Genomic DNA, 27,815 nt, shown 5'->3' on the forward strand with positions numbered 1-27,815 from the left:
CGGATACTGACTTTACAAAAATATTGACTCTTGATCGCTGCAAATGTTTACTGCAATGATACATTTTCAAGTATGATCGTTTTGTTGATGATGGCGGTCAATCAAATGTTTCGCTCACTCTATATCTAGTTGTACAAGAAGCTACGAAAGAAATATCATATGTTTAAGCGCAAGTTAAAAATGTTGTTGATTTTTTCAATCGTAGTACTCAAGGAAAAAAAAAATTGATTGCTACACAACAGCAAATGAATTTGCCTGTCCTCAAGCTCAAACAGGACATCCAGACATCCAGACCCGCTGGAATTCTACTTTTGATATGCTTCAGCGGATAGTCCAGATAAAGGATGCAGTGATTGCTACGGTTGCACTTCTACGCAGTCGCCATTGTTCAACTGGCGCCCCGCCTTCGGCCGGGGAACGATCTGAAGCTGGATGCCGTGCTCGGACCGCAGGATCATCTCGGACAACAGCGTCAGCTGCTCGGGTCGCTGCGGCGAGTGGACCCGGTAGCGCCGCAGGATGGCCGCCAGAATCACCTTCTCCTCCAGCATGGCGAACTTCTGGCCTGCGGGTCACACACGCGAAACACTTCAAGCCACGTCCCTTTTACACCTCACGATTATGCACAGGGGCTTAAGGCGGCAGAACCTCCAAGATTACGGTGGGCCCCCAACCACTTAGATACCGACCCGGTGCTCATATTGAGTCATGCCAGGGTGTTGAAATCGAACTCACGACCCTCTCCACATGAGCACTGTGAGTTAGTGATCACTGCCATTGAGGTCCCTTAAGAGTGATTTAAATTAAAGTTGCTGTTAGAGATTGCCATAAGAAGCTTTGTCCAAGCTTGGTTCTAGCATGATTATGGCAAATAATTGTATTTGCAATCTTTTAATAAGCTTGATTGTGGGATACTAAGCTAACTCGATGTGGGACATAGGCTTGTAGTGTTAAGCTTGATACACTCTTGAGTAGCCAGCTGGCCCAGGAAATTTCGTAGTGTGGAGGTTCCTAAACTTGATGTAAACTTGCAGGCTTGCCATGGGAGGTTTTCTTCAAGCTTACTCTGATATAATGGATGGTTTTCAAGTCTGGAGCTTATTGAAAGCAAAGATAAATCAACCATTTAAAAAATATCAACTGTACATGGTATTTCACTTTGAACCAGTATATTTAAAGAGGTAGCACAGTGGTAAGGCATTCACTCTTTGAAATATTCTTGCACTGGGAAGTATTGATTTAAATAATTATATTTGGACTTACGTCATTGCTTGTTTGCACCTTATGTTGTAGAAAAACCCAATAAACGAACAAAGAAAGATGAATACACAAACTTCGGTCTCGCATTACAAATGACTCAGCGACAATCACGAGTCTGGTCATTCTGATTTTGGTTTGACATGTTTTCCTAAATTCAGTCCAGGCAGATGCTGGGTTGGTTACTCACAAAAGGCTATAGTTACTTCCTTCCCCAATATCCCTGTTCTGCGAAGTTCAGGCTGGTGTTTATGCTGAAACAAACCCATCGTGAACGAACAGCGGGCCACACCGACGTCGTATGGCTCACCTATGCAGTTTCGCGGGCCGGCGCTGAACGGGATGTAGGCATAGGGTTGCCTGGTCCTCGCCCTCTCGGGAAGGAAGTTGTCGGGATCGAATCGCTCCGGGTGGGGGAACTGGTCTGCGCACCGGTGTATGTGGAATATGTGGATGTTGACCATGCACCCAGCTGGCACCAGGTAGTCCCCTGAAAGAGAAGCTCGGCTGTGAATGGCCCAAAAGTATAAAACTACTGCACCAGAACACAAGGGTTTCATTCCATAACATACGCGGTACTGGTGTGGGCAAGAACAGAGAACTCATACCTAATAAAATTACAGTAAATTTAGAATAAAACTTTTGTATCGCGACAGACATTTTCAGTCTTACTTATTAGATTATTGATCGTTAATTGCCTTTGAAGATGGCTGCACAAAGCATACTGCAATGACGGACACTCCATCATTTCAATCCTCAACCAAGAAGCCAAGAAGTAGTTAGGGATGGAGTTGGCATGTTGGGTGTGATTTGAGGGTTGAGAATCTTAGCGAAATGCAGGAATGTATCACAAGCACAAAATAGCACCATATTCACGGTACGACTGGCTACAGCAAGGTTCTGGCTCTACGATGTGTCAGCCAGGTCATCCCAGACGGACACACTGTACTAGTCAGGGGTATTGGACAACGAATGACCTGTAGCCAAGAGCCATCATGCATATTCCTGGATTAACTTCGCAACCCATGAAAAACCAAGATCAGAACATGGATGGACCGGGATCAAAACCCAGTTCCTCCCATGTCCAACGTTTTACCTACGCACAACTTCTATCGATACTGCACTAAGATGTCGGTGGAAAATTATCAGGAGGGTGCAATCAAGTAAAACAAGAGGTAACTGTTTGCTGTCTGGCAGAGAGCTGTTTGCTCTCAACTGGTGTCCTGGTAGCCGAGTCCACCACTTATCAGATCACATGTTTGCCATAGTTCTGATGACAAATCGCAAACCAGTTTTGGTGACACGCGCACGAAATGAACACCAGTAAAGGTACTGGGCATAGGATAGACTTCGCAAGCTAAGAAGTAAAAGCTTTATGGACCTAACATTGGACGCCTTAACTAACTGCCAGTAGAACCGTCAAAAATGTTTGTCGTGGCGCATGCAGTTATTTGAAGTCATAAAATATCACAATTTTTTTTCCTGTCGGAGTTTCGTTGCAGAAAAAAACATTATTTCGAGACAAAAAAAAACACATGCTGCATAAAATTACACGTTTACATTTTACAGCTAAAGCAAAAACATATGTTCGCTGGGAGTGGTGTATTCAAGAGGGGCCGAAGGCACCATCATTTTCTGATCTCAACATACACTAGATAAAATTGAAATTTACTTTTTAAAAGCTGGCCAACTAATAGCTTTTTTCTAAACACCCTTTCAACCTTTCCGGATCCGCCACCGTCAGCTGGAATGCCATTTGTTTACAAACCTCAGTGCTTTGTTTACTTCAGTTTACAGTGAAAGTACTTTAATCTGAAATTATATGGTTCGACATATTCTGCAATCCGGTACCAAACGAGCCGCTCGCATTCAGATATTTCTCGGGTGGATTCCGGCGGTTTACCTTGTTCGTCAGTTCGCATTACTGCGCTGCCGGCGGCTTTTGGTTCGCTCAGAGTTTATCATTACTATTGGTTTTCATTTCAGTACAGTGGTGCTTTTATGTAATCGGTGTTTACTCGACTTTTGTTTGGCGCAATGTAGGCGTGTAGGACTTCTCTTACCACTGAACCATGAGACATAAACAACATACGTACAGCTTATATCAACATGAATCAAACATGGAATCACAAACTAACAAATTAAAAACTACAGCAATTACTGATGAATCATCTACCAATTTAACATCCAAGTTTAGTACTAACACAAACCAAATCAAATATTGCATTAAATTAAAAAGTCCTAAAATAGATTAAAAAAAATTAAAAAATAATTAAAATTCTTGTGATGATTCCGCCATTCTCTCACACACTCACACACATTTTCATTCATTATTCCCTTGGTTATGTATTTGTGTATAGAGAGAGCCAATTCCCCCCCCCCCCCCCCCAATTAGATCCTGGCAGAGTACATTCCACATTAAAACTATATTGACGTCAGACAATACGGCACAGTCGGGAATCCCGAACTGTTTGTCTGGACAGTCCGGTCGGCAGATGGCGCGCCAGTGACGGTCGGCGGAGGGCTGACGGGGGTAGCCTAAGATGTACATCAAGCTCTGTCCCTGCCCGAACACGCCCGAATATTTACCTTCGACCAACCTCTGGTTTATTATTTATATATATTTATATGTCTCTGTTTATTTTAATGTAGCTATACTATCCTAACTAACCGTCCATAGTGTTTCGAAGTGTTTTAATGTAGCTAACCTATCCGACCACTTTTAATATTTGAATTCCTTTTTTTCCTGCGCAAAAATAAAACAAATCCCGAGGTTGGCCGAAGGTGAATATTCGGGTGTGTTCGGGCAGGGACAGAACCTGATGTACATGTTGGGCTTCTCGGCTGAAGGGCTACCGATGCGCGTGTCCTCGGCGAGGCAGCGGCCGACGAAGGGCACGCTGGGGTAGAGGCGCAGCGCCTCCTTCAGCACCTGCTCCAGGTACTTGAGGGCCTGCAGGTCCCTCGTGGTCGGCGGGCGGTCGCTGTCGCCGAACTGCGCGTCCAGCTCGCTGCACACCCGCTCCTGCGACACGTCACAGGGCTGCAACTGGAGTCTCTGGCACCCGGGGCATGCTCCCCCCCCCTCCCCATACCTCTTTTTTTGCACATACCGCACCAACAAATCGGGGGGGTCCGGGGGCCCTCCCACGGAAAAAATGGTGCTATTTAAGCATTTTCCATACCTACATGTAACAGTTTCTGTGCTACCGTAACTTCCATGCATGAACCCACTATGTCCATAAAGTAGTCCGTATGATCACTAGACTTGTTCATTAAATATGTTGAGACGTGATATTGTAAATCAGATTAGACATTCCTGGCATCATGCAAGTTAAAAAAAAAAAAAACTTTTTACCAGTTACCAGTTGTAGTAGGAATTACAATGCGAGCGATTTCGGCGCCCCCACAGCTTTGCGCCCGGGGCGTATGCCCCGCTTGCCCCCCCTCCCCACCTAGTTTTGTCCCTGGACACGTCACAGGGTGGACGGTGGGGGGCAAGTCCATCAGCCGTCAGACGTGAAGTTATTCCCCACCACCCCCACAATTTTCCCCCCTGATTGTCACATACCTATATGTAGAGACTGGAAAAATTCTCGATTTCGATTTTACCTCTAGGATAGACTCCACAACCCCCTACTTACTCAGGCAAATGCCACCTGCTAATTTGACTACTGACTCGTGACAACTGTCAACTGGGACGCTTGCGATTCGATACTTTTTTTGGTTGAAGGTTTTTCATTGGCTCAAAGTCGTTCAGATAAACTGTAAGCCAATCAGAGAAGCAATATAACGGTACAGTTGTTTGAATTCTATCATATTGTGAAATTAAACCGCGAATTTTTCCGGTCTCTACCTATATGGTGGACGTTTGTTTATATTTTTATCAGCTGTTATAGCCTGTTTTTATCGACGACTGTAGTTAAGCCGTTCGGAAGAAAATTAGAAAAAAATATAAATGGTTAGTATGTTTAGATAGTCCAAACGAATCTTCGTAATGTAAAAGTAATGATAATGAATTGAAATATTTTTCTCCAATTCAACCGCATTACCGCAGTGCATCCCGAATGATTTCAACGCTGATTTAACATTGCGGTAGTTGCAAAATTCGACAACTGGCCAAATTATCACACATTATTATTATTCTTCTTTATGGAATTATCAGTATATTAATTATACACTGGAACTGTAAAAATAGTTCAAGCCCGTTCACACACGTATACTCTAATGGTTTTAATATTTCCCGGATTTCATAACCATAAAAATATCTCCTTCAATCCTAAGTACGAAACAACTCTCGCTAGGATCACCGAACGCTGTGGTTTCCACGATTTCCAGAGAGCGCAAGACACTGAGTTCTATAGTATTTGCCAATATCAGCTGATATCGAATGTTACATGCATGGAGTTTTAACATGCCTAGACAGCACCCTAAAACCTTAGGTTCTGAACTCAAAAGAGAGTTAGTATAATAATGTTCATAATTTTTGAAGCAATGGTTTTTGATGGTTTGTACTGTCCTAAATCTGATAAAAAAAAGTAGATCACACGCAAAAAGACCACTTTAAACCCGGGTTTCCGAAGCGTTAAACAGCAATCAAAAATATAATGAATTGTTTATGATTTCCGTAACGGCTAGTCCTACACAAAATAAAGTAAAGAATCAATCAGTTTCGCGGTAGATGTTATTGTCGCACGAGCAGCAGTTTGACATAAAAGTGAGAAAAAAAACTGTTCTCTCTCGTTAATTGGATTTTATTTTCCCTTAAATGAGTATATATTGGCGCCAAATTTAAATTTTATCCATTTTGGTTTGATTATCAAGTAGAACGTGCAGTTTGATTTATCACAAAGTACAAGTTTGAGATGATACTAATGTAGAGTGGACCGAATGTATGGCAATGAAAAGCACCAGTACACGCTCTTATTATTTTAATTAAAATTAAAAAGGATTTTCAAAGATGCGGCACCTGGACGTCCATGTGCGATCCCAGAAGCAATAACGCCCAACTCACAGCAGCAGTCGTCGTGTCGTGCCCCTGGAAAAGGTAAACAACTAAATTTAAAAAAAATGGCATAACATGGATGAACGAGACGAGAGTTACAGTTTGGCAATGGAAATACATTCATTGCTTGCTCGTACAGAATTAATATAATAATATATAAAAAAATTGAGTTATTGACGTATACGTCACTTTTCAATATTAAGTGTTCTGTTACTCTCACGGCGATTATATTCAACTCACGTAACACTGTGGCTATGATTACGTGTGAGCGTACTAAGAATTTTGTTAAAAAAAAGGAGTTATTAAATAGTTAATGTAATGTCATTTATATATTTGAATAGTCTGCTTGCATTAAAATATATATATTAAAGATTCAACAGTGTGTAAGGTCAGTGAAACACCTTTTAATTTTAGCTATCTTATATCTCGTAATGAAGACCCACAGAGGCAAAAAAAAAAATTGATTGTCTGTAAAGTCGGTTTACGGACGATAGTTTAACGTGACAACGTCATAACAAAACATTGATGAAATTATTGCATACTTTTATGAATAAAATTGAATCATTTGTATTGAATTATCACTATTTTGTATGGATACAAAGAAGGAGTGAAATGAAATCTACAATTTAATTGATAAATTTACTTTTATTTGCACTCATTAATTTAAATATGTTTATTACTTTAACAAAGAGATTATTTTGACTATAACTTTTATACATGTTTGATATTTAACTTCTTCCAATCTGTGTTATTCTGTTAAGGATAGGACGATGATAGGAAAAGTAGGAAACGAATGGGAGTGTTTAAAGTTTAATGTGCCTCGAAAAAGTCCAATCGAGTGGAAGCGAGATGGATGCGGCGCAATCGTACAATGAGCGTAACGGGACACAGTGTAACGGGACAATGTGCGTTACGGGACACTTTTTCGTGCGTGCAGCCTGCGTTCATCGATTTATTAGACGTTGTCACGTCTAAAACAACAAAAAAAAAAAAACACGGAGTTAGGTGACGTAATTACCTCAAACATGAAGGTGTCCACTTCTTCCCTGATCTCCGTGTCAGTCAGAAGCTTCTCCTTGTCACAAGCATCCAGCAACAAGTCGAGAAAAGCCGGCCTCTTCTTCTCGCCTGGTCATCAAAATAGTGCAACTTGGTTTGCTGTGGTTTTGTGACAGTGTTGGATCCAAGCAAATTTTATTATTTGATTCCATATTGTGAAAAAAATTATCTTTCAAAGTGAGTTGATAGCTCATTAGCTTCTTGCGTTGCCATGCAGCGAAAATCTATAGTATACTAACTGCTTGGTAGATATTAATTGTTTGACGATAACTATAAGAAAACCATAACATTTTTTCTTATGAAACGCAATCGTAAATATATTTATTTTTATCTTTGCGTCAAAATTTTCAGGAATTATGAAAGTCTACTTATTGAAACGAAGTTAAATAGATTATTTTTGAATATATTTTAACACAATCATTAAATATCCAGTAGTATTTACTTTTAATCTAAAGAGTTTCAGATCTGTAGTAGAATTACTTCCTTTTATAATTGATTTATAATCCCTGAGGATAGTTTCCCAGGATGTTAAAAAAATAATATCGGTGGCTAATAATGCAAATCGTTGGTGAGAATAATTTTTTTTTTTTTTTTTAGATTCATGAAGAATCTATAAGTAGAAAAGTGTTTCACGTAAGTAATAAACAACGAGCTTAAAATAATGCAACACCCGTAAACATATATCTGACAGGCAGGTCGTCATTATAACACTGAAGTGGGTGAGTCACTCTAGGCGCACTGCCGACGACACCAACCCACTTCTCAGTAGCCCTAAAGCTGACGCGACGAGAGATGTACCAAGACAGTATCTGTCAATTTGTCAATCTGTTACCATCACCATGTTAGCATGCGCACAAAAAAAAATTGTTAGTCGAATTATAGTTGAAAAAAAATATTGGCTGTTGGTTTGCAAAAATAAAATAAAAAAGTCTTGGTATTTCAAATTGCTTCTTTCAGTACTTTCCATCATATTTATTTAAATGGTTATTTTTTACATATGATTAAATTTTTTGCATCACCCAGGGGTCGAACCAAGGGCAGGAGTCGATCTAATCAATCAGAAAATTAATAAGTGATTTTTGATGATTTTTGGAATTTTTCCCGAATTTAAATATTTGGTAATTAGCACCTATATATATAGAATATTTATATATATAAATATTATATATATATATATATATTCTAAGCTGTGTTCAACTTACTATTCTGCTTGATAGACAAAATGGTAACTACGTATTAATTTGTGGAATATTCTGAAGGGGAAAAAGCAGGGTTCACACGAAAAGTAATGAACAAGATGAACCATCAGTATGAAGGAGGGAAGGCGTGAACCCGCCCTAGTGTGCACGGAGTGGGGGCCGAGTGGGTATACTGCGTGTGGGTACACTGCGCGTGGGAGGGAAACACCGTGAGGTGAGACTCAGAACAGAGGCTGCAGTTCTGCGCCGCACATGCTCTAGTCCCCACTCGTGGAACTCACTCACCTCATCATGGTCCCCACAAGGGTGGGGCTATGTGGACCCATGGGTCCCTCCAGGCCCGGGCCCAGCCCTGCTTATTTTTACATGTTTAACTATTATAATTTAAAAAAAAAAAAATTTTTTTTTTATCTACACCTACAGCTAATTTAATTTTTTCTGTAACTATTTTCATTTTTGTCTTAGTGTGTGAAATAAATATAAATACTCGCTGTGGTTATTTTAAAGGTAAATAATTTTATAAAAAAAAGCTTAGTTTGGAATTATAAAATAGTAACCATAATAGTACCCTGAATTTTCAGGTTAAAAAAATACATTCTAAAAAGAGCGTGGGTAAGAAATAGCCATGCAATTATAATGTAGCGCGTGACTGTAAAATTGCGTGGGCATGCTTCCGATTCTTTGTCCAGGGCCCGTAATCGAATGTGGGGGTGATGCACCTCATACCTTAGTTTTATATAGCCTTTGTTTGTGATACCATCAGTGCGCGTAACCAGCCAGTCATGTACGAAACCAGCAACTCGCAACATATGAAAATTAACTTCAAACGAGAAATAATGGATAAAAATCACAAAGGAGGTCAATCTGCCGACCATGGTATTGAGTAAGACGGTTTCTCAAATTTGACTAAACCACAAAATTTAACACGACACAAGGCAGGATCACACAGAGAGGCTATCCAATAAACAAGGATAACTGCACCACGCAGTTATTTTTTTGTCGCCATGCCTGGCTCTACCTACACTTGCGCCGCACAGCGCCTGGCGACACAACCCCACGAATCCGGGAGGTATTGACTTAGAATTTGCTGCTTAGGGCGATATTCCAAGACGTCTGAGTAAGGTAGCAAATAAGCACCGCCGTTGTGGGATACAGCCGTAACCAACTCGCGGACTGTTTTCAAGAACGTGTCAAAACAGACTCCCAGTGATGAATGGTACCCTGCGAGTAAATAGTACCCTGCGTGAGACTGGAAACTGGTTTCAGCGTATTCTAGCGGACGTTTCGCAATCATATATACACTCGCAAAAAAAAAAAAAAAAATTGGAACCGCCTTTTTAATTTTTAAAGTACTTTTAAAGTGGTGATTATTTCTTTTTAGGACTATTAAAATGTATTTCACGATAATTTCGCTATCATAAAGTTTCATTTGGCACACCAACACGCTTGATAGGTTCTCCAATGACGATGAAAAAATCTATATACGAGTTAATGGAGCCAAAAGCGGGTTCGCCATCTGGATGAAATCAGCGAAAAAGTGAGCTCTGCTAATGCGCGGACGTTTGGGCGACAGATAGGTCACGGATAGGAAACCAGTATCCGTTCCCTAAAATAAGGATTTGGATGCGGTTTTGTGCACTAGGAATACGATTGGGCATTGGGGTACAGGTGTACCATATTAAATACCTGATACCTTTTTTTTTTGGTCAAGTCTTGGAATACCGGCCTCAGTGAAGAAACCCCGTGCAGTCATAGCTGACCGCAAACTGGGCTATCGCCGTCGAGGGCCGAACGCCAGAACAGGGAAACTGTTAACCCTGAGACCCAGACGGGAGTAAAAGACATCCGGACTGCCTGTTTTCAAGCTAAAATAGTTAGGCGTTCAGTTTTTGTCTTGGTCTCAAAAGGACTATTTGTAACAAATATGATCTATCAAAAATAACTGATTGGTAGAGACCTGCAAAATTCGCGGATTCATTCGGTGATAGGCTAGAATTCAAACACATATACCTCTTAGATAATTTTGCTATTGGCTTACTGTTCATCTGGACGAATCTCAACAAGTTATAAACCCTCAACCAAAGAAGGATCGAATCACAGAGAAACCAGCTGAGACGACTTACAAGTCAGCAGCCAATGAACTTGAAGGCCATCGAAACCGCGAATTTTACAGGTCTCTACTGAGTGGCCATTGACGGCAAGTGATGGACGGTCACAACCCGCAGGTCCTACTCGGCCCGTGCACGGCTAACAGAGAAGTAACAACACTTTTCCCACATAAGAACAGGCTGCACAAAAAAGATTACGCACAATAGATAACGCACAATACGTTATAATGCCATCTTAGTGCCGGTACGTACCAACAGCATTTTCTTCTAATTGCCCGCTGGATTTTCCCTCTGATTCTTTCGCGCGAAGAGCTTTGCGTTCGCGAATAACCTAAAACAATAAAAAAAAAAGCCTTTTAGACTTTTAAAATCATTCATATAGTTCCAATAATCTTTGAAACACAACATTTACATAAGGAAATATAATATTTAATTTCAACTCAGAATATTGTACCTCTTAGAAGCAATGCATTTATTACTCGGTCACTGATTTACTTTTTGAGGATTGCCGACGATCACTTTGGTGGTGTCTCTACAAGGTTTGTGGAGCTGGCCGCCTCGAAGTGCTGATTGGAGAATTGCATCTATACCATTTTCGTAGGTATCTTGGCATTTTGTTAGGGCGTCATCGTCTAGAGTTGGGTAGTAGTGAGGGTTACTAACTACTGTGTGCTTGATTACCCGAAGACTGCGGCACATCCCTAAGTTCCTGGGGGCCATGATGGTTGAGTGGTCAGGTTAGTCGCCTGCCATTTTGGGTTCGATTCCCGGCCGGTATAATTAGTTGTGGGAAACGTGGCGGACGTTGCTGCCGTGTTCTGGTGGGAACTCTCCTCCCCCCCTCCCTGTTCAACATCGTTGAAGCTCCATTCTCATTTCATCATCCCTTGCCATCTCAAGTCAACCGCGATAGCAACCAGATGTTAAGCCAAAATATGTTCAGTCACGTCCGTTCCTAGTGCACTAAAACAATTGTATGTCCAGACGAATCCACGCCCCAGCGACTGCTAACTGTTCTGCTGGCCACGGCCAATGGGAAGCCAGCTGTATGACTATAGGGGAACGAAGTGCGTAAGGGAGACGTTCTTGTTTCGCGACAACACTGCCTTTGTTGAAAAGGTTGGAGATTTCGCAACCCAGAAAAAAAATAATTGCGCGCAAAGGTAAAATGGCCTGGAGGTACTCCGTGGTATTTTGGGCTCAGTTAAAAGTTTATTTTATTTTTTTCGCCAAAACACGTAGGAGAAATCCAAGATCCACTGGCATTGTGCCAGACGCCAGAATAATTCGAGATCGTGACAATAACAACAGATTTATTGTTGTTGTAAAGGTAATGGGAAGATCAGGCCAGGTGTGTTACATAAATTAAATTCTCACAAAAATTCCTTCTTTAACTATTTTAGCAGGAGGGTACGTTGTCGGGAGTTTAGGTGATCGTAACGTAAACGAAATGTTGGTTAGGTTAGGTTGGAAACACTTAAATTAGACCATTCTTTTAAAATTTTAAATGTATGAATTCTCGCCAAATTATGATCACGAATTGTCATGAGTGAACGGGGAACTTCGCGTACGTTCGGAAATGTTCGGGAGTTTTTATTTAACGCCAGGGAATCTTATCGATGCCATAGCTGGCCGATCCCCGAACAAGCAGAAAATCCATGCAACCTTCTCCCTGCATGGTTCATTACCAATATGACTAATTTGGCCTGAGACGCACCTAGGCCCCTCCCTAACCCGGACCCCTCCTATAAATACACTTAGTTTAAGTAAGGTCACATAATAAATACATAAATATTAGCAGTGTGGCTCTAGACTAGGGTCCTAATATTTTGGAGAAGGGTCTTACCATTGGGGGAAAAAAGGGGGGGGGGGGGGGCTTTAGGGTCCCTTAATGTAAAGGCCGCAATATTTTAAAAATAAATCCTCTGAAAAAATTATCTGGAACTTGAAATTCGAGAATAATTTATTCTAATTTATCTTTAACAATATTGATGTTCTATCTAGAAAAAAATTATACACGGGTTAGTTTTATTAATGCCAACGATCAAATTCCGGTGAAATCGCGACATTATATGAGGAATTAACATCTTTGAAGGTTTTTTATTATAATAAATCATAAAAAAACTGAACTGAAATCGAAAGGTATCGGTCAGTACTTTAAATTAGATGCTAATAAAATATAAAATTATCGTTTTCCCATTAATGCTCATATTTATTTATGGAAAAAAAAATTAGAAAAAAAAAATGGGTTGTCTGTAAAGACGGTTTACGGACGATAGTTTAACGTGACAACGTCATAAAAAAACATTGATGAAATGATTGCATACTTTTATGAATAAAATTGAATAATTTTTATTGAATTATCACTATTTTGTATGGATACAAAGAAGGAGTGAAAATAAATCTACAATTTGAATGATAAATTTACTTTTATTTGCACTCATTAATTCAAATATATTTATTACTTTAATGAAGAGATTATTTTAACTATAACTTTTATACATGTTTGCTATTTAACTTCTTCCAATCTGTGTTATTCTGTTAAGGATAGGACGATGATAGGAAAAGTAGGAAACGAATGGGAGTGTTTCAAGTTTAATGTGCCTCGAAAAAGTCAAATCGATGGTTGTTACAATCGAGTGGAAGAGAGATAGATGCGGCGCAAGCGTACAATGAGCGTAACGGGACAATGCGCGTAACGGGACACTTTTTCGTGCGTGCAGCCGGCGTTCATCGATTTATTAGACGTTGTCACGTCAAAAAAACCCGGGATCATGAGAAGAGAATATGGCCGGCGCGGGTCTCCGGGCGGTCGCACGGGCAGCGACGGTCGGTAGGAGGAGAAGTGTTCGGATCGGCGCGACCGCAGCGCACCTCGGCGGTGAAGCCGTGCAGCACCGCCAGGCACTTCGCCGTCCTCTGGCCGAGGCTGGAGCGGCGGAACACGGGCGAGAAGAACAGCCACGGCCTCCTCGACCGCTCCATGACCAGCTCTGTCATCCTGCGCACGGAGACACGCCGCGGCCCCTTCAGCGCGCCTGCGCGGTGGCGACGTCTTTACCGTCTCGAGAGGCCGCACGACACCACACTTAAACTAACGAAACTTGAAAAACTGAACGTTACTACATCCAAACGACCGAAGACAGACACAATTAAGCAGGGGCGCAACAACAGGGGGGGGGGGGGGGGGGTGAGGAAGGGTATTTTGCCCCCCCCTCTGAAACCTTGAAGTGGGGGCAAACGGGGGCAAAGAAAGTGCTGTGTAATCAATTTTTAGATAATAAAACTGCTTAGCATCATTTTCCACCCTTAAAATACAAATTCTCCCGGGGGAGGATAGGGGGGGATCGATGATTCTTTATAAAAAGGTATATTGCCCACCCCTTTGGAAATTTAGTTGTTGCGTCCCTGCAATTAAGGGCCGTATCCCAAGACACAAAAATAAGGGTTTAGGTGTTGTATATGCAATACCTGTACCCTAACCATATTCCAAGTGCACGATAGGAAACGCGGCCAGTTCCTTATTTTTAGGGCACTGATTTTTTGGTGTCCTATCTGTTAACGATTTGATCCATAACTGTATATATATTTTTTCCGTTTTAATGAACTTTAACGGAAATTTTACGATTACAATTTCTCTCCTCCCCCCCCTTAATATCTATAAACAACAGCAAACATAAATACGGCCAAAAATTCAACGTTTATTCTTGTACAACCAAAATTAAATATTTTATTTCACATTATAATACCATAGTTTAAAAAAAAAGCTAAAATTACGATGGATTCCACGACGTACAACTGTTTATAGCCTCGCACAAGTCCTCGTTTATTAAAACGGCTGCCGATCTGATACCTTACAGGGGTTCAGTTAGGACACGTTTTGGAATATGACCCGAGAGTTAGGGTACGGCAGTTGCCCAACAAGGCAGTGCATATTCGCTACCTTACTCAAACGTCTTGGAATACCGCCCTAAGAGTGCATAATACGTATACGCATTGCTCGTATCATTTAATTTGAACCACTTCGGAATAAACCTTGGAAAATAAATTACTACCTGTAACAGAATGTTATATACACTTTAATCCAACTGGAAGCGAATTAGGAGCAATTAAAAGTTTTTTTTTCAAAAGGTATCGTTTCAAATGGTGGCCAATTATATCGGTTTAGATTGCTTTAAGTTCTCAGCGTAGAGATTTACGTGGTTCAGGGAAAAAACATGAAATGTTCAATTTCACATTTGTCATAAGCAGGGACAAGGTTAAACGGCGAATTGCGATAAAACTTAAATAACACTGTAAGGCATTAAAATACATTTATGTAACACTGGAATGCAAGTTAATACAACATTTAGCACCAAAATGTAAATAAATAAAATGAAATCAATCATTGTTGTCTTTTACTATAGTAAATTCGTTGGATGTAAATTTATATGTATATATCAAGTAATTTATACCATAATGTATGAGCTAAATGAATTGAAAATATAAAATATTAAGTTTTCATTGCTTAGTAATAGTACGTTTTGACATTAATGGCATTGGCACATTTTTGACAAACAAAGCTTTGCTGATTTATTTTAATTTTCTGAATAGTTCTGTTTCAGACATGCGTATTACTAATGATTTCGTTGTGTAAGTTCATCATGTGTCAGTCAGAATTAGACTAATTTGGTGTGTTAAGTATTAAGGAATATTACAGTTTAATATTTGTTTAGTAGTAAACCATTTTTTATGAATTAGGAATTAGAATAAAATATAAACAATAACACCAATATCTTCTGTTTTGAAAACGACCTGAAAACAAAATCACAAAAACTTATCCCTAGTCATAAGTCATGAGTAGAGACCTGCAAAATTCGCGGGTACAATGACCTCCAGGATAGACTCTACTACACTCTACACACTCGGGCAAATGCCACCTGTTCATTGGCTGCTGACTTGTGAGTCGTCTCGACTGAGTGTCTGTGATTCGACACTTCTTTGAGCACGGGTCTCTAATTGGCCCTCATTAATCCAGATTAACAGTGAACCAGTGGTAGAAGCAGTGCTAAGGTATAATTATTTGAATTGTAGCATATCACGAAATGAATCCGCGAATTTTGCAGGACTCTAGTCATGAGGATACAGAGTTTGAAAAAACAAATGATAAGAGTCTTTCCTTATGTTAAGCGCTCAGAGATTTCATTCAGAACACGTTAATTCCAGAGGAGAACAGTAACTCACTCGTATACGGCAGCCACGTAAGGATTCCCAGCGGCTTGCTGTGCGTTCACCGGAGTGCCCATCGCGGTCTCTGCGACAAAGACACAGGTGGTCGGTCGACTTACATGCTTCCGCTCAGTTCGAGCATTCCAGCTGAGCTGTTTGCGCCAGCGGCTGACTGCCGCGTCTCATTCAGAATATCAGTGTGGTGGAATGCTGATTTCCAGAAGCCCTTGGCGAGGCTATTGAAGAAGGGGCCCGCCTAGTCAGGGGCTTATTAGCGAGGCGCAATGGTACGTGTGTGGCTCGAATGTGAAATCTGAGTGGTAACCATAAAATATGCGGCGAAGAAATTAAGATAAATGTATATTGCGAGTCCCTTGAGTGTTTTCAAGAATCTGTACCGGGAAATTTATGTCCAAACATTATTCTGAAAAATTGAAAAATAAAAACAAAATACGGAAACGGAACTACCCATACACCTTCAGCGTGTTCTTAAATGCTTTTAGTAAACAGGCACCAATTGGAAAATTGTGGACAGTTTCCAAATCGCGTGGTTTTTAAGCCGCACGTGCGCCCGGGCAGGCGGGCCCCTTCAGTTACGAGCGGCTGGCCAGTAGACCCATGCACACGCACCGCACACGATGTCGAGGGCGCAGCTGGAGATGTAGGGGTGGATGTCGAAGGCCTCGCCCCCGGAGAACCGGTCGAGCCGCCGCAGCAGGCGCTGGCTCTTCTCCACGAACACCTCCACGAACGAGTCCAGCACCTTGAAGTGGAAGGTGGGCGTGATCAGCTTCCTGCGCAGGCGCCACTTGTCACCTGCGGCAGCCGACCACGGCGGTCCGGTGAGCCAGTGGCGTAGCCAGGATTTGTGTATGGGGGGTGTTAAGAAGCATGCCCCCCCCCCCCCCCGTATTAAAGCAGGGGATCCGAGGGTCCTCCCCCGGGAAAATTTGGATTTTAAGGTGTAAAATAGTGCTATTTTAGCAGTTTTCGGTACTTAAATTTAAATATTGTAATGGTAAAAATTGTATTCATTTTAATATGAAATTTGTTTGAGTGATGAATAAGATATTAATTAAAGATTTTAGCTAAGGGGGGGGGGGGGGTTGAACCCCATAACCCCCCCCCCCCCCTGGCTACGCCCCTGCGGTGAGCACCGCGGACACTGGCTGGACCATTCGCCTCCGTGGCTTCACGTCCCGAGGTGGGCGAGACGCCATCTTGGTTTCAAACGTTTTTCAGGGAAACCGAGAATTCATTGGAAACGCACCACAACGCCGAATGTCATTGCAGGACTGCCACAAAGGTTAGGTTAGGTTAGACTAGGTTAGGTTGGACTAGGTTATGTTTGGCTAGGTTAGGTTGAACTAGGCTAGGATAGGCTAGGTTAAGTTAGGTTAGGTTATATTACGCTAGGTTATGTTAGGTTAGGTAAGGTTAGGTTTGGTTGTGGTATTTCGGCGTTAAGGTACATTTAAGAAACACACACAAATTCATTCAGTTGTTATTTCGACGTTGTGGTACACAGCAGTTTTCTAGCTGTCGGCGTTGTGGTCAATTTTGACATTCGGCGTTATGGTATTTCGGCGTTGTGGTAACGACCCGAATTCATTTACCTATTCCAAAAAATCCACGTGCAAGTGTCTTAAAAATTGGTTTCCGGTTATAAAAAAAAGTTAGATTAGTTGTTTTACATTTAAAAAAATCCTTTTAAAAAATTGTTAGATTTTTTTATTATATCGGAAGTTAGGTTTTCGCAAGTCTACGTTATTGTAACTAAAATGAAAGGCTGGTTAGGGTACGCCAGTGACACTTTAAATACTCTAAAAACAGAGAAAAATGTAATAAATCAAGCAAAACGTTTTTTTTTTTTTTTTTAAATTTCAACCATGAAGCTGCACGAGCAAGCGGCTAATTTCGGATAGGCATGTGTTCGGACTTATCCGAGGGAAGTGAATGTAGCATTCAAATTTTTTTAGGCAATTTAATTTTGTATCGTTAACTAACGACAATTTGCCTTCGTTAAAGCAGAGAACACATACTAAGATTTAGTCAGAGATTTTAGTACATCGTCTCTTGAACACTATTATTACAGTTGTCATTCACAAAAAAAAAAAATTCATTATTAAACGCCAATGTCTTCACAAGGGAAACATATTGTAGCAGATTGTAACCACTTATTTCAGGCATTATATTAAATATTTTATTTATGTTTTAACTTAGCCAAATGTGCAAAAAATCATAAGATTAAACTTTTGAAATCAAGATGGCATCTGTCGGATACTACCTCTCCCCCCTAAAGGGGTTGTTATCCTAAATTATTTTGGTAATAATATTTTGTGTTTCTGGATATGAGTTTAAATAAATTTTTAATTATTAATTGTAGTGTATTTATTCCACACAAGTTCCTATTGAATGTTTTTTGTGATCTTAAAGGCAAATTTTAATGTTAATTATAGCATGTACTGAAAGCAAGAAATCATGTGATGTACAGTTGTGGTTTAACAGTTTGTAAGCAGCCTTCGTCTTAAAACTAATTATTTTTTAGTTTATCGTGAATTAAATCAATAAAAGTTAGGGTTTTCCCAAAACCCTGAAAAAATCAGGTTTTCATACTTTCAAGTCCACGCTACTGTTACCATTTGATCAGCAGCGCGCGCTGAACTGAAAGGTTTCAGACATTAAAAATAATATTATTATTTAACATAATTAGCATTATTATAGCATATGTATTAATATCTTTGATTTTAGTTGGCGTTCACACTAGTGAAGTATCTTTATTTTACTTTTAAGATATTTAATGTAATATACGTGGTACAGGCAATTCATTTCTTTGGTATATTCGGCTTACACTTAATCGATTTATATTTGATTTTCACATTAAAACTAACGTTATAAAAATTAACGCTTATAATCTGATTTCAACCCTTCATCAACATTGTTTGTGGTCTTTTAATACTTTGTTTTAGAGGACATACTTTGGTGAAACAGCGCGTTTGAGATTTCGTGGATAGTACCTACATAGTTGGTTGGTATTTACTAAGAAAATTTTTGAAATACAGAGGGGTGTTCGAGTTGTGTTCACTAGCTCTAGTAGCGAGAAATGACCACGAGAATGACATAAAAATCTTCCTCTAAGTTAATAGAAACCATTACATAAGGACTTGGTTGGTAGATTGCAGCTGGTTCCTCTACCGGGGACGCACCACAACGCCGAAATGCCACAACGCCGAACGTACAATAACGCCGAAAACCATAACGCCGAATGCCAAATTGACTACAACTCCGACAGCTAGAAAACTGCTGTGTACCACAACGCCGAAATACATTAACCCCGAAAAATATCATTGCAGGACTGCCACAAAGGTTAGGTTAGGTAAGATTAGCACACAAATTCATTCAGTTGTTTTTCATTTTGCTCCTGTGCCCCCCCTTCCCCACAGCAACATTTTTTGGCGTTACTGTATTTCGGCGTTGAGGTACACAACAGTTTTCTAGCTGTCGGCGTTGCGGTCAATTTGGCATTCGGCGTTATGGTATTCGGCGTTATTGTAGGTTCGGCGTTGTGGTATTTCGGCGTTGTGGTAACGACCCGTTCCTACCCACTCGATGCTCGCTCACACGGGTCACGCGGCGGTATTGGTATCGAACCCTCGACCCTCGTCGCACTCGCGATCATGCCTGTGATGACCCGATGCAGACAGATGCTCGTCTTCCGTCCACGAGAGCTTCATTGGCTCACGGTCTGCTGACTCATCAGTCAGGTTCAGCTCAAGTTAGCCGCTTGCGTGTATTTACAATGGGAATCCTTCTTTTCACAGACGAGAGAGCCAAACGCCAGAGCGTGCATCTTAGGTTTTTTTTTGTTCATTGTAAATAAATATGGTGGTGTTGATAAAAGGATACTAATGGTCAATTAGGTTAGGTTAGCTACATTATAAATACTTTAAAACATTGTGGACGGTTGATTTGGTTAGGATAGCTACATAAAAGATACGGAAAAAAAGCATGAACTTCGGGGAACTTCGGGTTTTGGCTCTCTCGTCTGTGAAAAGAAGGCTTCCCGTTTACAATTGGCGATCCAACAAGACGCACTCTTCTGTTAAAGTTATCAAATGTACTGTTGCAATCCAATGCAGAATGTATTAAATGTAGGGCAAATAGTAATGAAATATCAAACTCTTACTTCATTGAAACAAGGTGTTTAAAATGATGCATGGCTTGTGTTTATTTAACAGTTGAATTGGCAACAAAGAAAAACCCGTCCAAAGTTGAGGCAACATCCTTAACTGCGTCGTATATTGACCGCGCTGTCTATATCCATTCTCAATTAACGCTTTAAAAAAAATTTACTGATCTTCAATATAGGCTATAAAGAATAATAGTTGCAAAATCATCGACCAAATAAGCGTCGAATCACAAGCTACCCAGTGGAGACGCCTCACATTTTAGTACCCAATGAACACGCGTGTTTACTTGAGAAATGCAGAGGATAATGGAGGCTATCCTAGAGGTCATTGAATCCGCGAATTTTTCCGGTCCCTAGTCATCGACAGTAAACAAAAATCATTATTCGCTTATCGTTAAATCGTTTGCGGCTTCATTCCTTGGCTTGGTCAATATATTTTTTTTTTTTACTTCTGAGGAAAATACACACAACAATTGAGAGTCCATACAGCGAGTTTTAATGCCTCAAGGCTACTCACAAGTGTTGCCACTGCTTTAAAAAAATTTTGAGCAGCATTTTCGTGAGTAGTCAATCGGCTCATGACTCACGTCCGGTAGGAGGAAAGCTTGAAGCTTACCCGAGCTGGTGAGTAGTCCTTCTCCCAGCCACGATCTCATCAGCTTGTAGACGTAGGACTTCTCCATACATTTTGTGCTGCTCAAGATGACCTGCAAGGTAGAACCCCGGACAAACACGTTTGCTCTTATATATCCAAGGCTCTCCTGAAATTGTAACACAAAGTTACATTGCTGGAAACACACACACACACACACACACACACACACTCTCTCTCTCTCTCTCTCTCACGCATATATATATAGATTAAATCTACAGCCAGATTAGTAATTGACTAGCTTTATTATTGTAAACTTACCTTTTCGAAGAAATATTTCTTATAATAAGCTAAACGTACTCGTATTAACAAAGTAAAAGTCAAACATAATACAGGCATGTTGGTTGACGATAATGTACTGGTTTAATATTTTTTTCCTCGAATACAAAGTTATTTAAAATGTAAAGTAATACCAACGAATAACTAGTGACATAAGAGGCACTTATTAGTTAAGTAGTAATGCTTATGTTGACTGCGTTACATTTGAATACTCCTACGTTAAGGTGGTTTAGCAGCCGGATCACTCGCTTCCTACCTTGACGATATATGTTCGATTCCTGGTAGGGCTTTAACACAGATTTTTTTTTCCGCAAGTTGGGATCATGGTGGAAGTTACATTCCGTAACGAAATATGTTTGCAATTTTTATCTTTTACGAGACTTTTTACACTGGTTAGATCACACTTAGTAATTATATATTGAAAATATTTGTAATTGTGACAGAACAAAAAAAATGCAAGAGAGGTATGGTGTGAAATTAACATAACTAGCCCTTAGCTAACGGCAATGACTAGGGATCGGAAAAATTCGTGGGTTAAATGACCTCTAGGATGAACTTAATAGTTCTACGTACACTCGGTCAAATGTCACCCTCTCATTGGCTGCTGTCTTGTGGAGGTGTCTCAACGTAGCGGCCTGTGATTCGATACAGCTTCGGTTGAGTGTTTCTCACTGGCCCAGAGTCGTCCAGGTGAGTTGTGAGCCAATAGCAGAGGCAGCACTGAGGTATAACTATTTGAATTTCAGGCTGTCGTGAAATGAATCCGCGAATTTTTCCGGTCTCTAGCAATGACGAGCAAATGGAAAAAGAAATGAATATGGCGTGCGGGAGGAGGTGGCCGTGCCCGCTCGAGCACAACTGGCCAACGAGAGCTCACCTCGGCGTGCTCCGGCCGCGTGATGTTCACCTGGGCCACGGAGCCCAGCCAGGTGCGGTAGATGGGGCCGTACTTGGAGACCCATCCGTCGCGCACCGCCGCCTGCCCTGCGCACACCACCTTCCCAGCACTGCCCACTTCCTCCTGGCGCTGTTCGGGTCATTTCCCGTCGAAACACAGCGGTAACTACGTTTCAAAACGATCAAAATCAAAAATAATTTAGAAATATTACCTAATTATTAGAGACCGTAAAAATTCGCGGGTTCAATGACCTCCAGGATAGACTCCAATATCCTCTAGACACTCGGGCAAATGCCAACTGTTCATTGGCTGCTGACTTGTGAGTCGTCTCGACTGGGTGGTCTGTGATTCGACACTTCTATGAGTGAGGGTCTCTAATTGGCCCTCAGTCCTCCAGATTAACAGTAAACCAATTGCAGAAGCAGCACTAAGGTATAATTATTTGAATTTTAGCAAAACACGAAATGAACCCGCGAATTTTTCGGGTCTTTACTAATTATTAGGGCCATGCAGATTTCGCGAAAAGATTCCGAGATTAGTTATAAGTTAAAATACTTTAGCATCACCTGTGTTTCGTGATTGGGTGAATTTCTTTCAGGCGCATGTCGAGTGTTACAACACCAATCACAGTAATTCAGTGCGGAAGCAAACGCATCCTGAGTGGCCCGGTCAAAAAAAGAAACGACTTCTCTCGCATACGGCCGCCAATCACAAGGAAGAAATCTCTGGTGCTGGTATACATTGTTGCAATCTAATAATAGATTTATTCGCGAAAATTGCCTGCCCGTACTAATTATATCTGCTCAGAAAGTAAGAAAAGAAAAATACAAAAACAAAAATAAAAGATTTTGAGACTAGTTGCGTGTTAAAACAGTGAATCGTCTTTGTTTCGTTATTGATTGGGTTGGTTTCTTGCATACGTCTCCTATTTGCACACGAATCGCAGATACCCTGTGCGGAAGCAAACGCGTCCTGAATGGCCCGGCCAAATGATCTCGCAGACGGCCGCCAATCACAAGGAAGAAACCGCTGCGGCGGGCATACCCTATTTCAGTCTAATGAGCGTTATGTATCATCTTTCCGCGAAAAATAACTGCCCCTACTTATGAGTTATATCAATAACTTCTCGTCTTTATTATTTCTAAAATACTCATAAAATTAAAAAAAATAGTAACAATATAGATTTTTTAAATTAGCTTCTTCAGATCTGCATCTGACGTGCAATCTTTTAGTGACGATGAGTGTTACTACGAGAAATTAAGGGGTGACCCCAGAATTTTAGCGCTGGATAAATAAGTGCACCAAAAATTAATCTACACTCTTTGGGAGGTTTCGTACATATTCTGTTGGGAGATTTTACTTTCCAGCAGTCTAATAATATTGTCATTTCGGACATGTTGAAAGGGTCCAAACAAACAAGCGCAAAAATATTAGCATATTAGGTAAGTGTAACATTAAAGTAACATTTGAAATACAGTTACATATATGGAACACGCCTTCGTTATTTAATTAAAGTGTTTGTTATATTCAACATTTTTCAATGGGCGCCTTAGTGCCTTAGAATAACTATGCTTATAATTACTAAAAAGACGTATACATCAGAAAGTTTAGCACTAAATGAAAAACGGTGAAAATGTTTCCTTTTTGGGAAATCTAAGTGTGAATCACTCGGAATCTTTAGGTGATATTTTGAATTTTTACTTATTTGCTTTCAAAATTCTTTGTTTTTATTTTTTTAATATGTATGCTTATATCTTTGAGGTTTATAATTTTATGTTCAAACCATTGGTATTTTTTGTATTTAATGGTTGTATACCCGACTTATTTTGGCAGATTTGCTATTTTGTAGATACGTCCTTTCGAGTTTTTAATTATATTCTTCTTCTGTGGTCACTTAATTTCTTGCTGCTTAAAATTATCGGTTAGTAGTACAGATTAAAGTGTTATATTCAAAAATTTTCAGCGGGCGCCTTAGGCGCCGTACAATCTCATAATAATATAGAATGATATTACCTTCACTCGACCTCCAGTCAATTGTAGACGAGTGCCCCTCCAAAGCAAACCTCTGGATCCGCCACTGTCAGGGCGCGAATCGAATAGAAATGAAACGGCTAGTGTGGACAACGGACACTTTTGACCAAAGCATGCCTTTGACGAAAGGTGAATTGCCATTGAAACACAAGTTGAATTGAATTGAAAGTGAACACGCACGAGTGTGGACACAGCTACAGATCGCTTGCTACAATGTGTTAGGAATTTCCAAGGATATGACACGCGGGTGAATTAGTGAATTCGCTTTCTATCTCATACAATCGCCAACGCCCCAAACAGTACGGAAATGGCACTCGACCACGCCTGAGAATGGTTAACAATAGGGGCATGTATTTTCAGCGAAAAAAATTTCGAGACTAATTGAGAGTTAACACACACAGGCATCTCTCGGGTTTCGTGATTGGTTGAATTTCTTTCAGGTGCATGTCTTATGCAAGCACGCAAATCACAGTAATTAAGCGCTGAAGAAAACGCGTTCTGGATGGTCTGGTCAATAAGGCAATGACTTCTCTTGGAGACGACCGCCAACTACAAGAAAAAAACAGCTGGGGAGGATAAACTATATTGAACGGGCGTTCAGATATTTTTTTTTTTTGCAAAAAAATGCCAGCTCCTGTTTGTAAGAATGATTTAGAAACTCCATGGTCAAATACAGTCACTTCCGTAACTAAAACTGTTTCCCGAAGCAAACACCACATATCAGCCAATGTTTTGGGTGCTATGCAAACATGGCTAAGACAATAAGAGGCTCCAGTGAGGCCATGCATGGACAGACACTCTCTGACTTACTGTTCCTGGGCACCAGTATCTGCAAGAGGTTGCCGACGACGGGCGAACAGGGTGGGCCCGGAATTGCGTCCACCAGCGACACGAAGCGAGTCCTCCTGCGGCGGTGTACCACCGCGAACACACACAGCAGCAGCAGCGGCATCAGGGCACAGCACGCGGTTACCAGCGGCTGCATGCCGCTCGCGACGTCGGCCACTGCCGACCAAACAAACAAACAACAACCGTGCAACATCAAACCCTGCCGAACAAATTAATCGAAAACCGGGCGACGTTGAACCCTGCCGAACAAACGAACAACAACCGTGCAACACCAAACCCTGCCAAACAAACTGACAACCGTGCGATCCCAAACTTTGCTGAACAAACAAACAACAGCCGTGTGACTTTGAACCCTGCCGAACAAACAAACATCAATAAACAAACGTGGGACGTCGAAACCTTCAGAACAATCAAACAATAACCATGCAACATCAAACCCTGCCAAACACAAACACAAACAACCATGCAATGTCAAACCTTGCCGAAGAAACAAACAACAACCGTGCAATGTCAAACCATGCCGAATATTTAAACAAACACCAACAACCAACCGTGCGACTTCGAACCCTGCGGATCAAACAAACAAACAACCGTACAACGTTAGCCACTATTCGATACTTTGTTCAACATGCCATTGATAAGGAGGTCGCTATAGACCAGGGGAGTCCACATCTGCGTGATTACATAGTAACAGAGTGAAGCCGTTTATTTCCCAGTTCATGGTCTGCGCCATACTGGTTGATTACCAAAACATTGGCTAAAGTGTAGTGTTTGCGTTGTGGAGACAAATTCTAAATTACTGTATTTTATCTATGTGACTGTTTTGGACGGCGGAGATCTACATTCATACTTAATAACCATCTTCAACGCATGGTTAATAACTATTTCTGCAATGTTTTTGGGCGGAGAAGTGTGGTGATGGCGAGGTTAAAAAGTGATTTCAACTACATAACAGCATGACGTCTCGTGACAATTCCTAACTCCATACTATAGACACTACGGAGTTAGGAATTGTCTAGTAGTGTCTATAGTATGAAGTTAGGAATTGTCACGACATGGCATACTGTGACGTAGTAGAAGTCACTTCTCACCTTGCCATCGCCTTATTGCGTTCCTCAAAGTATGGCGGAAATCGTGCTGAACCAAGCCTGACGATGGTCGATAAGTATGAATTAGAATTTCCGCAGGTTAAACACAGTCGATTCCATGAAATAAAGTTCTTTGAAACAGTTTCCGCAACGCAAACACGACATTTCGCCCAATATCCTGGGTGTCCCGCGAACATGGCGCAGACCATCGAGATGGACGAACAGTTGCTTCGCGCGGTAAACACGTACTGACGCGTGTATGGCCACCCGCTGCTGGAGACGGCGGTAACACGCAATGACACACAAAAAAAAAAGGATATCTGGGAACAAATCGACCATAGCATATTGCAAAGGACGAGCCAGAGTATTTTAAATAATTTTTATAAGATTGACCAAACCGAAACTCATACCCAGAGTCTTATCGAACGCTACAACCAAATTCACTTCAAGACTTTTGCCAACAAATACGACTTTTTTTAAAGTTTAAAAAAAGGATATCTGGGAACAAATCGACCATAGCATATTGCAAAGGACGAGCCAGAGAATTTTCCCTATTTTATAAGATTGACCAAACCGAAATTCATACCCAGAGTCTTATCGAACGGTACAACCAAATTCACTTCAAGACTTTTGCCAACAAATACGACTTTTTTTTAAAGGAAAACCTAAAGTTTCAAAAAAGGATATCTGGGAACAAATCGACCATAGCATATTGCAAAGGACGAGCCAGAGAATTTTCCCTATTTTATAAGATTGACCAAACCGAAATTCATACCCAGAGTCTTATCGAACGGTACAACCAAATTCACTTCAAGACTTTTACCAACAAATACGACTTTTTTTAAAGGAAAACCTATTTTTTTTTTACTTATAGTCAGTGGATGGGGGAAAATATGTCTATGGTCAGCCATACAGTTATTTGAAACGGGAGTTTCCATTATATCTTTACTCTAACGTAAACAATTAATTTTAAATGATGTTCAAAGATACAAAGATACAAACCAAGTATCAGCACGTACAATAAAATGTTATGCTAGTGTAAATGGTGTGTTGTATATCATATTCCTAAAATATTAGTGAAGTGAAATCTTTTGATCTTGAATATTTACCTGCGCTAGTGTAGACCTACCCAGAATAACCTGTTTTAGTGGAATAATGACAACTAGAAACGCTAACATTTCAATATGTGTATTTTATCGTCAGGATGAGTGGTGGTGTAATGAGTAGATGGTTCGGTCCAAAAAAAAAATTTAGAACTGATGCAGAATGCGATGTCGACGTGGTCTTCTGTATACATTTCTATTCTCGCCAGGATTCAACAGTGCAGTTTCCTTCCACTGATGTTTTTGTTAGTTGCTTGGCAGCTGTGCAGTGTTTTTTACGTGCTGTTAACGCATGTGCGATGTTATTTTCAACTACGTAAACTATACATGTACTCGTGATTCGCTAAATAAAATATGGCGGATGTTGGGTGGGAATGATAGCAAGTAATTACAAACTGAGATATTTAAATGGAATGTTAGTGTGTATGTGTATACATACGTATAGGTATAGAGTTTCAAACAAGTTTATTTCTATTTTGAGAAAATATAAATAAAGTAATTTTTATAACGGCGTATGGTTGATACAGTTAAGAACTTGCTTGTAGTTAACATTAGTAGGGAAAAGGTTTTAAAAAATGATCAGCTTCAATTGCGATAATTTGTGGTTAATGTAAGTTTTAGGTTTAAGCCAGGGCAAGGCATGTGGTTAAGAATGTAAATTTGGTCAAGATTACACTCGACAAGATCCAGCATGGCACTAGACAATTCAGCATCTCGTGTATAGTGATACATATTCCCAAAAAAATAACATTCTGGAGTGTGTAACATGGTATTTCAAGGATATAATTTTAAAGGGTACTTACGTGCTCAAGTCTGTCCAAAGCCTGTCTGCCCTTTTGAAAGTCTATTAAAAGCTTTAAATATTGAGTTTCCGTTTAAAATTCCATATC

General features: G+C 40.5%; 1 protein-coding gene across 1 annotated transcript; it reads right to left on the reverse strand.

The window, feature by feature from the left end:
• Positions 1-356: 356 nt before the first annotated feature.
• Positions 357-27,815, reverse strand: LOC134530020 (cytochrome P450 4C1-like). The gene is made up of 13 exons (XM_063364547.1): positions 27,729-27,815; positions 24,696-24,890; positions 21,834-21,940; positions 20,642-20,732; positions 16,467-16,652; positions 15,852-15,921; positions 13,503-13,629; positions 10,881-10,959; positions 7,281-7,390; positions 6,227-6,295; positions 4,114-4,282; positions 1,568-1,747; positions 357-565 (listed from the first exon to the last, which is right to left on the reverse strand). The coding sequence occupies exons 2-13, from the start codon at positions 24,868-24,870 to the stop codon at positions 357-359; spliced, it is 1,572 nt and encodes a 523-aa protein (XP_063220617.1). The 5' UTR covers positions 24,871-24,890; positions 27,729-27,815.

Source organism: Bacillus rossius, chromosome 3, assembly GCF_032445375.1.
Source record: "Bacillus rossius redtenbacheri isolate Brsri chromosome 3, Brsri_v3, whole genome shotgun sequence".
Lineage (NCBI taxonomy): Eukaryota > Metazoa > Arthropoda > Insecta > Phasmatodea > Bacillidae > Bacillus > Bacillus rossius.